The 13,828-nt window shown below is 32.9% G+C and overlaps 1 protein-coding gene across 31 annotated transcripts in view; it reads left to right on the plus strand.

The window, feature by feature from the left end:
- The window catches only part of ERC2 (ELKS/RAB6-interacting/CAST family member 2), a 525,223-nt gene that overhangs the window by 216,629 nt on the left and 294,766 nt on the right, over positions 1-13,828 (plus strand). For 20 of the 31 annotated variants that reach the window (XR_014571289.1, XR_014571291.1, XR_014571292.1 and 17 more), the window contains 4 exons: positions 524-664; positions 4,142-4,177; positions 9,733-9,762; positions 10,717-10,910. Coding sequence is in view for 24 of the 31 variants with exons in the window: in XM_083795058.1 (XP_083651184.1) it covers positions 524-664; positions 4,142-4,177; positions 9,733-9,762; positions 10,717-10,910 (401 nt within the window). In the remaining 7 variants the exon portion in view is untranslated. The remainder of the gene's footprint in view (positions 1-523; positions 665-4,141; positions 4,178-9,732; positions 9,763-10,716; positions 10,911-13,828) is intronic. The other 11 variants (XR_014571293.1, XR_014571295.1, XM_083795065.1 and 8 more) reach the window with 3 other exon arrangements.

Raw genomic sequence — 13,828 nt, forward strand, 5'->3', positions numbered from 1 at the left:
TTCTATGTCATGATGATGAAAGAAAGTGCATTAGGATTACTCTTGAACCATTTAAAGTACTGAAACTCTTCCACTTCAGTGGTCAGCTTTTGAACTGCTATTTTCTTAGGCATTCTTCACAGTCCTCACTTTTGTATATAAAATATTGCCTCACTTTTTGCATAGTAGTGTATCATCTTCTCTACTTTTTCGTCTACATAAGCCTCCACAAGGCTCAAATATTTCATTGTTGCTCCTGTTTTCACTTGTCAGTCAGATTAATAGACTTCAAAGTAATTGTACCTCCGGAAAGTAATGTCAGCTTGTCTGTACTATGGATGTTTCAATGTTTCACTGCATGCAAACTCCTATGATTCTTTTGGTTGTATTCTCAAAACGCTGTCTTTGGCTAAAAATGCTTATCTTTGTGTCAACTCATTTTGGGGAAGGGGAGGGGGAACAGGATCCAAGTGATTACTAAGTTGGCAATAAGTTAGTGTCCTGGTGACTAGGAATTAACTTTTTGCTCTTGGTCATTTTTCAGTCTAGTTTAATCGATCTCAAAGAACATGCATCTTCATTGGCATCTGCAGGGCTGAAAAGAGACTCCAAACTTAAGTCTTTAGAAATAGCCATAGAACAAAAGAAAGAAGAGTGTAGTAAGTTGGAAGCACAGTTGAAAAAGGTAAGTTCCATCTTAAAAAACAAAAAAAAAACCAGCAATAATCAGGGGAAAAAAAAAAAAGGACCACACCCAAAGTTCACATGTTCAAAAGATGAACTTGTTTACTCTTCTAGCGTAAATCTAAAATCGTCCAATGGTGTTTGCTGATCGATTTCTTTTGATCATCAAATTTTTGTGTTTGCATCAAGTACTTCTTTTTCTTAAGAGGCTTGTACCAAAGCCATTAGAAGCCTCCAAATTTATCTTGAATACCTATATGAGGGAATTCTGAGAAGCTGGTTCAAATAAACGAACTGGGAACAGGACATTAGAAGGAAAGTAGAAAGGTAGGGAGAAATTATCAAACCATCAATTTTTATGTGAATGAATTTATACCTCTATTAGAAGTAGATTGAAATGCTCATAGTATGAGGAAAAAAAATGAAAGCAGCACCTTTTAATGAAAAAAAAGTCTGCTTCTAAAATGGGATTTCTAGTTGGGTTTTATTTCTGCCATTTTTTTTTTTTTTTGCTTTGTAGATGAACATATGTTTGTGATAATTAAGCAAACAAATGGAAAGCTTACCTCAGCTAGCAATTCAATAATTTACCAAGTAGTGGAAGCAAACATTTAAAGGAAAACATGCAAATTCTATATTTTATAACATGGTTTTATTTAAATCAATGCATTAATATATTTTTTGCTTAAATGATTTGCAAGTTTGTTGATGCCTTTTCTACCATACATTATTTCTTTGACTTGTTTCTGTGTCATCTGGTAATGTCTGCTCTCATTGTTCAAATGCCAATGTCATGACATGTTTGATGGGTTCAGACATTGTTTGCCTTCTGCAGTTTGTGAGTAAGTGTAGGGCAAACATGTTTCATTTTCTAGAAAAGTGTTCATCTGTTCTATGAATGTTACCACCGTTAGGATAATATTCTGACTTTTTTTTTTACCCACGTTGAGTAGTACCCTGCTCCGTGTTTAATTAGTGTTTCAATACCCTTAACCTGTGAAGAAGTTACTGCAAAGTGTAAAGGAGGATACCAGAATGTAAATCTTAGAATTCTATTTTTAAATTCAGAAAGAATATGTACAGTTAGCTGCCAGTATTATATGTTTAATTGTGGAGATGAAAGAAAGGAATGTTTTCAAATTAACATATACAAAAGCTTTTAATTAAAACACAGCTCCTTTATAAGTTGCATAGCTTGTAAGTGCTATTGATGCCAGAATTAAAATATCCAAATGAGCTGCTTCACTGGAAGTCCTTTTGTCCTTTTTTTTTTGTTTTCTTTTGTTAGAAAATATTTCAGTTTACATTGCACTTCACTATAAAATGTACTTCTTTACAATCTGAAATATCTTATTTGTCTGCAATTAAAAAAACCAGATTAGTGAAACAAACAAAAAGCATAAAGCACAGATCACTTAAAAATCAAAATAATCATAAGGACTTGAAATCCTAAGTCAATCTTCTATGGCTGTACATATAAACACATCATGTGGTCATGGAAAAATAAGCACTTATAAAAGTCAGAGAGTGTCAGGGACGTCTTTCATATAGAAAAGGAGTATGTTCCTTGTGTATAAATACAAAGAATTATTAAATGAAAGTTGAAAACATAATAGTTTTATTATATCATAAATACAGCATAAAGCCCCAGTGGAAATTCACCCAACATTTGTAGGAGACCAGGTATTTCCACAATAAAATGTAGTTACAACCTTCTTTGTGGGCATGTTTAGTTGAACAGAAACAGTGACTGTTAATGATAGTAGACCCCAAACAGTAATTTTCAATTCACGTTTTCTCTAATAAAATACTTTATGTTCAAACCTGTAAATATCCTGCGTTAAAAGTAATTGGTCCCCAGAAATCTACCTTCACCGTGTTTTCACTCCTTAGAAAACTAACTGAAACAGAAAACTGGGTTATTCTTGTATATGTCTGCGTTAGAGTAGGAGGGAATATCAACGTAATTCAGAGTAAATTAACCTGCATGGCTCATAAGTGTGCTTATGAGTGCTTATGCATATGTTCACATGTATGAACATTACCCACTTCAGAAGCTGGGAGGAATGGGAACAACTTACATCTTTTTTCGAATTGACTCCAAAGGCTGTCTCTTTTTTTGAGAAATTTGAGAGCAGCTTATAGATGACTCCTCTCTATAAAATAACATAGACAAGACATTTTTCATTATGGTATTTTAAAATGATCATAGCTAAATTTTGATTTATGTTGTACCAAGTTATGCTAATAAATATTAATATAATCTGTGCACAATTGCTAGGATTTGCTGTCTTCCATGAGTACTAATGGTAACAAGTGCTATGCCTGAAAGAAAATGTGTGCAAGGGGCAAGTATAAACAACTATTTTATTTTTTTTTAAAGTTTATGTTCCCTAGTTTACACTTTCCTTTTTTTTTTTTTTGTTGGAGAGAATAAGATTCATTTTTTGATAATTAAGAGGATTTTGATCAAGTCTGATTAGATAGAAATATTTTGTAGTATTACTCAGCGGAATTTTTTGCATTTCATTAAAAGGAAACATGCTGATTTTAAAACCACCATTAATTTTAAAGAGTGGACAAATTTAAAGTAATAAGTAAGATGTTCATAAAGAGTAATTATTTGTATTACTATACTATATTTTGGTACACAAAATAATGTTTAAAACCATAGACATGCTTATTAAACTTTTTGTGACAAAGATGAAGCATTGAAATTTATGAATTTAGAAAAAAAAAGTAAAATAAAAACTAGAAGAATGTTTGATACTTTGTGCCACAGGTTCATAGACTTCTTGTTGACTTATCTTGTATTGTTATTAGTGAAAGAACAGCAGGAATTACCTTAATAGGTAGCTAAGTATTTTTTGTGTGTGTATATAAAATCTTATTATCCACTTCAGAATTTCCTCCTTTTGTTTGTCATTATTTTAAATTTACTTGCTTACTGACATATTTGCAGTCACTAAAGGACTTTTTGCTAAGCTGTACTGTTCAAAAGTCATTCTGCATAGAAAATTCAGTCTTGTGTTAAACAAAAGGAAAGTAATAAATTTAATGATAGAAATTAATTAATCTTTAATATTACCATCTTTGAAGCTTTGGTGATAAATTGCAGCCTCAGTCAAAAGCACTTCTCATGATTCGTTGCTTAAGAGCAGCACTTAATGTATCATCAAAAGTGGACACCTTTCTTTATTTCATGGGTTATTTAACTTGAGAAAGGGAAAGTAACACAAACCTTAAATTTCTTACTCCAGCTATTCTTTTTTAGGAGCCAAAGTCAACATTTATGTTTCCCTTGTGCCTCTCACTTTCACCAAGGAATGTTTAGAATCTTAAATTTATACTTTTTTTTTTTTTTTAATGACAAGTTCTTCTGTGCAAATGCACTGGTTTTGTTGAGCTAATGCTGTTTTCATAGATCTTTCCTTCTTTTCCTGTCTCTGCTTCACTCCCTTCCAACTTTGCAATGTAGCAAGCTGAACAGTTGTTCAATCAGATGTACAATCCAGTAAGTTCTTTTTAAAAATGCCCTCTGTAACATACAAAAGCATGAGGATCCATTATCTCTTGTTGTGCTCTTCCTTTGTGGAGCTTTGCAGAATACTTTTGATGCTCACTATGCTATATCCATTATACCCAGATAAACAAACTTTGTGGACTTCAAGGCCATTTTAAGAATACGAAATGTATTAAACTGCATATAATATTTCTTGAAAAACACAAGGATCCTAGCCTTTAGGTCCTCAACTTCTCCATTAGAGAAGCATGCCTTTTTTTTTTTTTTTTTTTGCTTTGCTTTTTGATTCCTACTTGTGGAGTACTTTATTTGATCCTTCAAACAAATAACTTCTAATTTACTCATTTTATAATAAGTGACTGAATTGAGTAGGTGAACAATAGTATCTAGGATGTGACTGGTAATATTTTCAAAAGGCCATATGGCTGAAATAATTCTTACCAACTTTACTCACGTAAAAGTGACATTCAGTTCACATTCAGCTTATATACATTAAGAATATCAAAAGATTGTATTTAATCCAAGAAAATACTGAAATATATAATGATGAATGCAAGCAGCAGTTTTTGAAAAAGCCAAATATTATTACTTTGACTTGTTTAGTATTATTGCTAATGTCTGCTTTAATCGCACGATATCTACCCTTTTGACTTAAGTGCGTACCCTTTTCTGTTTGAAGAGCAGTAATAAACATTCTTTTTGTAGAGAACACTTTTTTGCTGAGACTGTTGTATTTAACATGTGCTGTGAGCATCACAGGACAGAAATAATGATGCAACTGGAATGTAATGGCAATTTACAAACTAAAGTTTACACAGTAATCATACCTGGAATTAACATGTAATTGGGACAGTATATATAGGAGGAGTATATATTCCTATCTATAGGAGTATATACCTATATATATATAGGAATATATAAGTTTTATTAAACAGTATGATAATGTACATTAGGGTAAGTATTGCCTTCACCAAAGTCAATCAGAATTTTGCCATTAATAATGGTGAACGAGGATTCCAGCTTTGGAGTCTCCTATAGCTAAGTCTAGCCATGTAGTAGATATGTCATGATTTGTGCATAGAAAAAGAGAGTCCCAAGAAATATGCCATATTTACTTTTGAAATTATGGGTTAACTGTATTTTTAATCCAGTCATGGATCGTTTTTAAGTAGCATAAGATCTGATATTATCGCTTCTGCTGTCTAGCACGTTGCTAGTCAGGCCTTTTCCCTTTGAACTATAAAAACCTTTTTTTTCTGTATCACAGATCACCTTTGTGGTAGTTACATTCCTATTCATATCATTTGCACTCCTACTGTGCATGTCTCTTCAGACTGGAGTCTATTTTGTGTTAGTTTTCTCTTGATTTTCTTAAATGCTTTCCAGTCATTATTTCAGTATTAGTTACTTTGCTATATGGAATTTGTTTTTTCCATCTTAGTCTATTTGTCTGTGGTATTCCAAAGTCAGCCAGTTTACTTCCCCCCCCCCCCATCTTTCGTGCTTAATTTTCTGAAATACAAACGTGGCTGTTCTGAAATAATGGATGCAAGATCCTTTTCCTTTGGTACCAGACAGCAATTATAGTGTATCCTCAAGACTGGTTTTCTTCAATAAACTTTTATTGAAAAATATTTTTTTTTTGTTGAAAGAAAATTTTTTTTTTTTTTAAATGCATAATAGTGTCAACTTTTAACAGTGTAAGAATGATCTCCTCCTTCCCCCAAACCACCTTGAAATTGAGGTTGTGACTTCACTGAAGTTGATGACATTTTCTTTGAATTTCACAAGTCCAAGTTTTCACCCTTTTTTTTTTTTTAATATGGCATTAATACCAGATCCTGAAACAACTTGTTTGTACATTATGCGTCTTAATTTAACAGAATGTTTTTTTCTTTTTTTTTTTTTTCATTTAAGAGTCATAAAAATGGATTGCAGTATACTGAAGTTTTAACGTTCTTTTGTTTAAATGTGTCAGAGAAATAACAGTCAATCTCTGAGTGGACCTCTTTTAGCCCATACGGTAATAACATAACTTTTTTTTTTTGGTGGAATTTGTTGTTTCTACCTTGTCAGAAAAGTATTGGCTTCAAGACTTTCTTTCAATGCTGAATCCAATGTTTTTAATATTCAGCAATGGATGGAAATGTTTTGTTCTTATATGCATTATACCATTAGAGTACTGAAGTGGAGAATATGTGGAAGAGGTGCAAATCCTGCATACTCTGTAGTGAATGATTTCACAATGTATTTGCCTGTGTGAATAAGATGGGAACAAAATTGGGTGCATTTTTATTCATGTTTGCTTTGAAAGTTGAACGTTTTAAATACCCAGTGAATTCTTTCTAACCCAGCAAAGTTAACTACAAGTTACATGATTGTTTTTGTCCTGTAATGAAAATGTAATGACATACCTTTTTCTCAATAGTAAAGACTTATTTTCCATATGCTTTGTGAGAGCAATGTCAAATTAAAATTTAAGGCACTTGTAGAATCTACTTTAAATTGCTTATAGCAGCCCCTGAAGTTAAATAAATAAATAACCTGAATTTTAAGCAGACTACAAAAATAGTGACCATTTTTTTATTAGTTTATTACTGAAAGTAATAAGATTTGAAGGATCTTAAAAAGTAATTTCTTGCATGTAAATTCAGTCGTTTCATTTAAATTTATTTAACACTCAGTTGATTTCTGTGTGTGTGTCTGAAGCTTTAAAAATGAAATCCATCCATTTCTGTTATGCAGAATAATGCATGCATGGTTGTACCATAAAATTTTAACTCACTAAGTAATTCATGTTATATGTTTGTGCCATACTATTATTGTTTTCCTATAGGAAATTTGCTGTTTACATGAGGACATATTGCTTTAATTCTACAATATTTGTAGTACTTAGGCAAATATCAGAACAGATATATACGTACTGTAAGAATTAGTGAAATTCTTAGTGATATGCTATTTTTATTGAATTGGAAAAGTAATATACAACATAGTCACAAGATGACAGACGAAAGACCATAAGACCAGTGTGAAAATTGAAATTTTGGATTGTGTTTCCTATGTCTAATCTGCACATGTAAGCATTAAAAATACAGATTAATAGATCAACTACCTGGCTGCAGAAAGGTGCTCATGATACAAGTTACTCTTCCCCATAAAAATAGAAAATGTATTCTCCCCAGGAAAACAGAGAACCTGGGAAGAAAAAGGAGGATGGAAATAGAAATAGGATAGGTGTAAGAGAGGAGAACTGCAAGTGATGGGGACTTTCTGATGCATGCAATTAAACATACATCTTCTGATTAGGAGTGATTCAAGCCTGACTCCCACATTTAGCCTGCCTGGTTGGGAGCAGGGTCAATGTCAGTTGAGCTGCAACAGTTGGCTATGTTGGGCCTACTGACCTCAGAAGTCCAGTTCCATCTGGAAACAAACCATCCCTGATCTTCATATAAGAATTAAAAAAAAAAAAAAGTGCCTCGTACAAATCCAAACACATCTTGCAAATCAAATATATTAAGTATCTTATAAGTAATTCTATACCTTTATCCTGGCACTGTCATATGGATTTTATTTTGTTGTCTGGTCAATTATAGTACCAGCAGCTTTGTCAGCAACATGAGGATTTCCTTTAAGGGAAAGCTCCTTTAAAAAAAATGTTTCACGTTCTTGCTATCCATATTTTACTAACTTTGTTTTCCTCCTCCTTTAAGGCAATACCCTTGTAGAAGTCTGATTCCTGCCTCCTTTATGCAAACAAACAACTCTTGTTTGTGTAAATAGTCCAAAAATACTCTATAGGAAGTGCAACCAACTTAATTGGTCATTTTTAATGCTAAAATCATTTCTCTCTCTCTTTCTGAATAATCTTATTCTTCCCTCTGTAATGAATGCTTATACTGGTTTATATATGACATTATGGATAATTGTGCTGCATGTCAAACCCCTGTTGAGGTTGGATACTAAATCATTTGGAGTAAATCGTATCTTATAGGTTCTACTTCATTTTGAGAACTATAGGGAAATGGCCAAGTTTGTGGTAGGGAAGTTTCCAAAAACACATCCCACAAATATGGAATGCTATAAACACCAGAGAAAGCAGAAGAATTGAAAATACTTTTGCAATTTAACATCAGTTTCTTTAGCATGTTATTATGCAAGGATTATAAGGCTAAACTGGAAAATATAATTTATATCTATTGTTTCAGGTTATGTTTTAGTTATGAGCTGTTCAGTAGATGATTTGTTCAGTGCATTTTGGAGCCGCAAAGGCAGGCTAGAGGCAGAAAGGTGGATGTTCTGCCTGTTTATGAAATGATGGAACCAAAGTTGGCAAATAAGCATCTTATGCATTGAAAGGAACAGAAAGGGAAAGTGACAGGGAAGAATATGAAATGGCGATAGCTTTAGAGTGGAACTGAAATTCTATTCTTACCCTTAAGAGATGTGGAGGAATCTGAAGAGCAATATGGAACAAAATGCTTTTTGCATAGGTTTGCTAGTATTTTAAAGACAGGAGTGTTTTTTGTTTTTTTTTTTTTTTTGAGTAAATTTACCTTTACCAACATTTGGAATTATTTTTCTCCTTCACTTGTTTATTCTTTGTGAAAGAACACTTAGGTCCCATTTTGGAGAGGTAAAATATTGTCTAATTTCTTAATAGAACTGGTGGAAAATGAAAGTAGTGTGCAGATTGGAAATGGTACCCAGTGTCTCAAATAATTTGGCAGTCTGCATATTGCTTTTAATTAAAAAAATTACATAGCTAGCTGAAAGTAAATTTCTTGACACAGCTAAAACTCAGCATAAAAGAAATCAAACTTTAATATTAAAGCAGGGAGATATAGGAGGATGAAAATGAATCTCTTGCTAACATCTCTGTGGGTATTACCTTGAAATGAGCTCTGTTAGGAAACTCCTGTATAAGGGCTGGAGCATACCAAATAGAACATTTGAAGAGCAACATTGGAACATTCGAAGAGCAAGGCTAGTAAGTTTTGTCGGCTTCTCCTGTTATGGTGATTCCTGTTATGGGTTCTCCTGTATTGGTAACTAAATATTCCTTCTGATTAAAAATCTCACAGTGGGATAAATAAAATATGAAATCTTCTGTCTTTTTCTTACTATCCTCATGCTTAAATGATATGTTACAAATAAAATTCCTAAGTTTCTTTCCAGTAATTTCATTTTTTTAGCTGTTGTATTTATACTAAACCCAGACTTGTTATTTATTTATACAGAAAATTGTAACCATTGCAAAGAATATGAACCTTCTAATAGCTGTATTTTATATTAATTCTTTCCAAAACATGCATGTTTCATTTTGACCAGCATTTCTTCCATTGTTTGCTTGCATTGTCTATTCCCTGAAATTAAGAAGATAATCCCAATTTTTTTCTGCATAATAAGATAGTTGGAGGACTTTCAGTTCTAAATATCCTAAATTTCTGTAAAATTTTTGTATATTAAAAAATGTTATCTGAATTTTCTATGTTTAATGTGCACTGCATTAAACTACTTGTTTTTTCCTTGCCTGCTCTTTCAAGATGCCAATTAGGAATAATGGGAAGCAAGGGGTAGGCTAAGCATTGCAGTGCGTTGTTGTTTCCATCTGTCTGTGATTATTCCAGCCAACAGTTTGAAGCACTTGATGCCTGATCATGCTCCCATTGATGTTAATTGGGTTTTTGCCATTAGATTTGATGGGAGTAAGATTGGGCTCTGCACTGTTGTTGTGTTCATTGCGTTTGTTCTTGTCTGTGAAACTGCCACCCATCCATGCATGTGTTTGCCAGGTTTGTGCCATTGTCACCAATGAGCTTGTTCTTCTGACATTTCAGGCTAAGTATTCATGATAAGGGAATAAATAAGTAAAATTAAAAAAAAAATAAAAAGGATTATTTGGTAAAATGTCTGCTGAAGGAAACTTCTTAGTTCATTGGTTTGTCTTTTGAAAACAGCACTGCATATAAACCATTTCTTACTTTTATATTCTTAGTATCAGGCTGTATTTGAAACATCTGGTGATACAGATTACAATATGTATATACATATATATATATGTATATATATGTGTATGCTCATGGAAAAAGCGTACATGTATGGAGAAAGATTGTCTATATATTTGAAAGACTTAAAAAGCGTGAAGTGAATTAAATGAATTACAAGGTGATTTTTTAAAATTAAAACAACAAAACAACAGCCTTAAACTGTGATCATGTTAATAAGAAACAAAACAAAACAAAAAAACAACCAACCAAACACCACTCTTTGTTTAATAAATGCCCTCCCTCTTCAGGATGAAGCTTTGGTAAGATAGCATTTGAAAGTAATTTTAGACTGCAAGGGTACTTGAATTCCTTTTTATAAAATTTCTGTAGAAAAATATTATCTGACAGAAATACCTATAATCCTTTTTAATGAAAATTTTAACTCCAAGACTGAAGAAGTGAAGCTCTTAAAGCTATATAAATTACTGATATTATTATTATTATTTATTATTATTATTTTTTTTAATATTGATTCTGAAGGCTCTTGAGGCTGAAGAGGAGGCACGGATGAACCCAGAATTTGCAGACAGAATGAAACAGCTTGACAAAGAGGCATCATACTATAGAGAAGAATGTGGCAAAGCTCAGGCTGAGGTTGAGAGACTTCTAGAAATACTCAAGGAAGTAGAGAATGAGAAGAATGACAAAGATAAGAAAATTGCTGAGTTAGAAAGGTAATTTTTGTATTATTTGTTTTCCATTGAGTGGCATTTTTATTTACTTGATCTTCACTAAAGAGAAGAGAAGTTGAGGGTAGAATATATGTTTTTAACAGTGCATTTGTGATGTTTTGTAAAATTGTATCAGAAATGAAAAAGATTGATACTTAAGAATCACATCTCCTTTCTGATGACTTTGGAACAATTTAAGGTTTCCAATTTTTTTGTAGTCTCCATAAAAGGAACGTACATAGGAAAAGCCATATACAATTTACAGTGACAGCCCTCCTGTTAGGGCAACACCCTCGTCTTTCTAGTAATGGGTAAATCAAAGCTGTCCCCACATGTTTCTTCAATGCAAACGGGATCGCTAGTTCTAAGAGGTCCTGAAAAGCATTGGTAATTATTTCTGGTCTTGTGCTGTCAGTATTTCTTAGTGGTTCTGAGAAATGGTTGCCTTCTTCAGATGAGTATTTTCTGATGTTGACCATTTTTTTTTCCCTTAATTGTGGGAAGGTTGTATGGTCTTTCCTTAACGGAGATAGAATGGTTTTGGGGTCAATTTGTCTCATGCTCTTTTTTGTAATTAAATAATCTGGGAAGCTTCTTCTATAGATAATGTTGCCATTTGTTTGATAAGAAATTTCTGTGTTTCTGAATTCTTTGTTCTCTTTCTGTACTCCTAAGCACTCTTAGGTAAATGAAAGAAGGAATTTTACTTTTTCAAATATTTTGCATACTGTCTTCTAGTAATCAAGTTGGAAGAAAAGTGGTTTCATGGTGCCAAAATTGAGGTTTAAGAGATCTTCTGATTATTGTTATAGTTCCTGTCAAGACATAGCACTGCTCTGTCCTGTTAGGGAGAATTACCACGAAACAGGAAGATCTGTCAGAAATATTGGAAAGGAAATCACCTTGGAAAGGAAGCTTTGTAGAATGTCTCCTATTGATGATGACTTATCAACCTCCACAGTTCTGTTACCAAAACCTACCTTTCTCTGAAGACGTTTGGCACAGGTTTGATTTAATAATAATAAGGAATGGTATGTAGTTATCAATCAATGTGCCACGAGAATAGAGACCTCAAATTTAAAGTGATAAATAAAGATTTGTACTTGACATGTAATCAGTTGTTTACATGAAGACAAACGTAGCGATTACTTCTCTCATCACATCAGGAGGTGTTTAGAATACTCTGGTATTTGCTTGGATTTTAATGTGTAAAGTAGATACTGGAGGAAGGTATTAAAGAAGAGTGGTCACTTGGACACCATGAACGTGAGTTCTGCCTAAACTTTTCAACATCCTGAAGCAGCATATTGGAAAAAGATAACACAGTGGATCTGTGTGGGCATGAAAGTGCTGCTTATTCCATCCACTGCTGTGTGTACTGTAGGGGCAATTACAGACCTAGGCTTGTAATATGGTGACTTCAGGTGTGAGCAAGCTGGTGCAGCCTGATACTGTATTCTTTACAGGAATGGTAGCTGATACCTTCATAGGGCTCTAAAACCTACTGAATTATTGTGTGACTCTAGATGCACTAGTAGGCATGCTAAACTTTAGTTCAAGAGAATAATCTTAAGAGATTTTTTGTAGGCTGAGAGGTTATGCTGTACTTGGAATTTGATGTAGAAGTAAAGCTATGCTACAAACCTTTAAGAGCTTCTGTAATGCTTACAATAAATTGTCTTTGGTATGACCAGACAAGGAAGGTTTATTGTTATTTTCTACACTTATCCTGCTCTAAGATTTCTTTGTGAATTCTTTCAACTGTAATTTAGTTTCTCACATGATTTAACATAATATACAGCTTCCAAGATTAATTCAGAATTCTTATATATATGGTATATGGTATTGTAAAATAGGAAAAATAGGAAAAAAAAAAAAAAAGATGACCATAGAAATTACCTGTTATTGATTGCATCAACACGAGTTAAATCATTATTGCATTTACTTGGTAATAAAGTCTTAAAGCTACTTTCCACCATGCATGAACACACACACAAAGTGGTTGTTTGGTACAGCAAGCCTAGCAAACTGTCAGCAATATAAAGTTGTAATAGGGGAATATTTTTAGACAGTGAGTATCTAACTCTTCCTATTAATCAGGCTCACCTTGGGTTTCTCTAAAATTTAAGTTATTTTCCCTCCCTCTTCCTCATTTTTGAAAAATATTGGCCAAAGATCTAAATCTTTGTATAACTGTGCCACCTGTTGGTGTCCCTAGACAGGGAATTTTGATGTTGAAATTCCCCTTTCTAGGGGGTTAGGCGAAGTGTAAATTACTGTAACATTTTATGAAGTGCTACTACTTTTTCTGATTTTAATGACTACTTGATTGGCTCATTATTGAAGGGAAGAGGTGGAGCCAAAGCTCAGTTTACCCACTTTATGGGGGTAAGGCATTGTGAAACTTTAACAGAAACATATTTGAAAATGTTATTTCCTTCTTGTCCTGCTGTTTTTAAATTCATATAATGTGCTCTGTATTGCTATTTTCTCTCCTTACTTTTTCCCATTCTATTTTTTTGCTGCTCAGAAACAGCATATCTTCAACATTACTTGTAACAGATGCAAGGCTTGTCTGGTGTTTTGTAGGAAAATGAATGTTCTTTTGTAATATATTTGTTGGTTAATAGCTTGATGGAATCCATGTTCACTGCTCTGCCATCATTTTTACATTTCAAGATAATTGCAACAACATAAATTCTCAACATTTATAAACAAATTCCTAAGAGAGCTATAATTAAGAGTATTGCAAACTATGATATCTTCATGATATTTCATATATTCACATATAAATTCATCAGCAGCATGGGGTGTCCTTGTATAAAATCAGTTCATCTGAAAAGAAAATACATATTTGTGATAATGTTATCATCTACAAAATCAATTAAAAATGAAAACAAGATCATGAATTACTTTCATAC

Source organism: Anser anser (assembly GCF_964211835.1).
Source record: "Anser anser genome assembly, chromosome: 12".
NCBI classification, from domain to species: Eukaryota; Metazoa; Chordata; class Aves; order Anseriformes; family Anatidae; genus Anser; species Anser anser.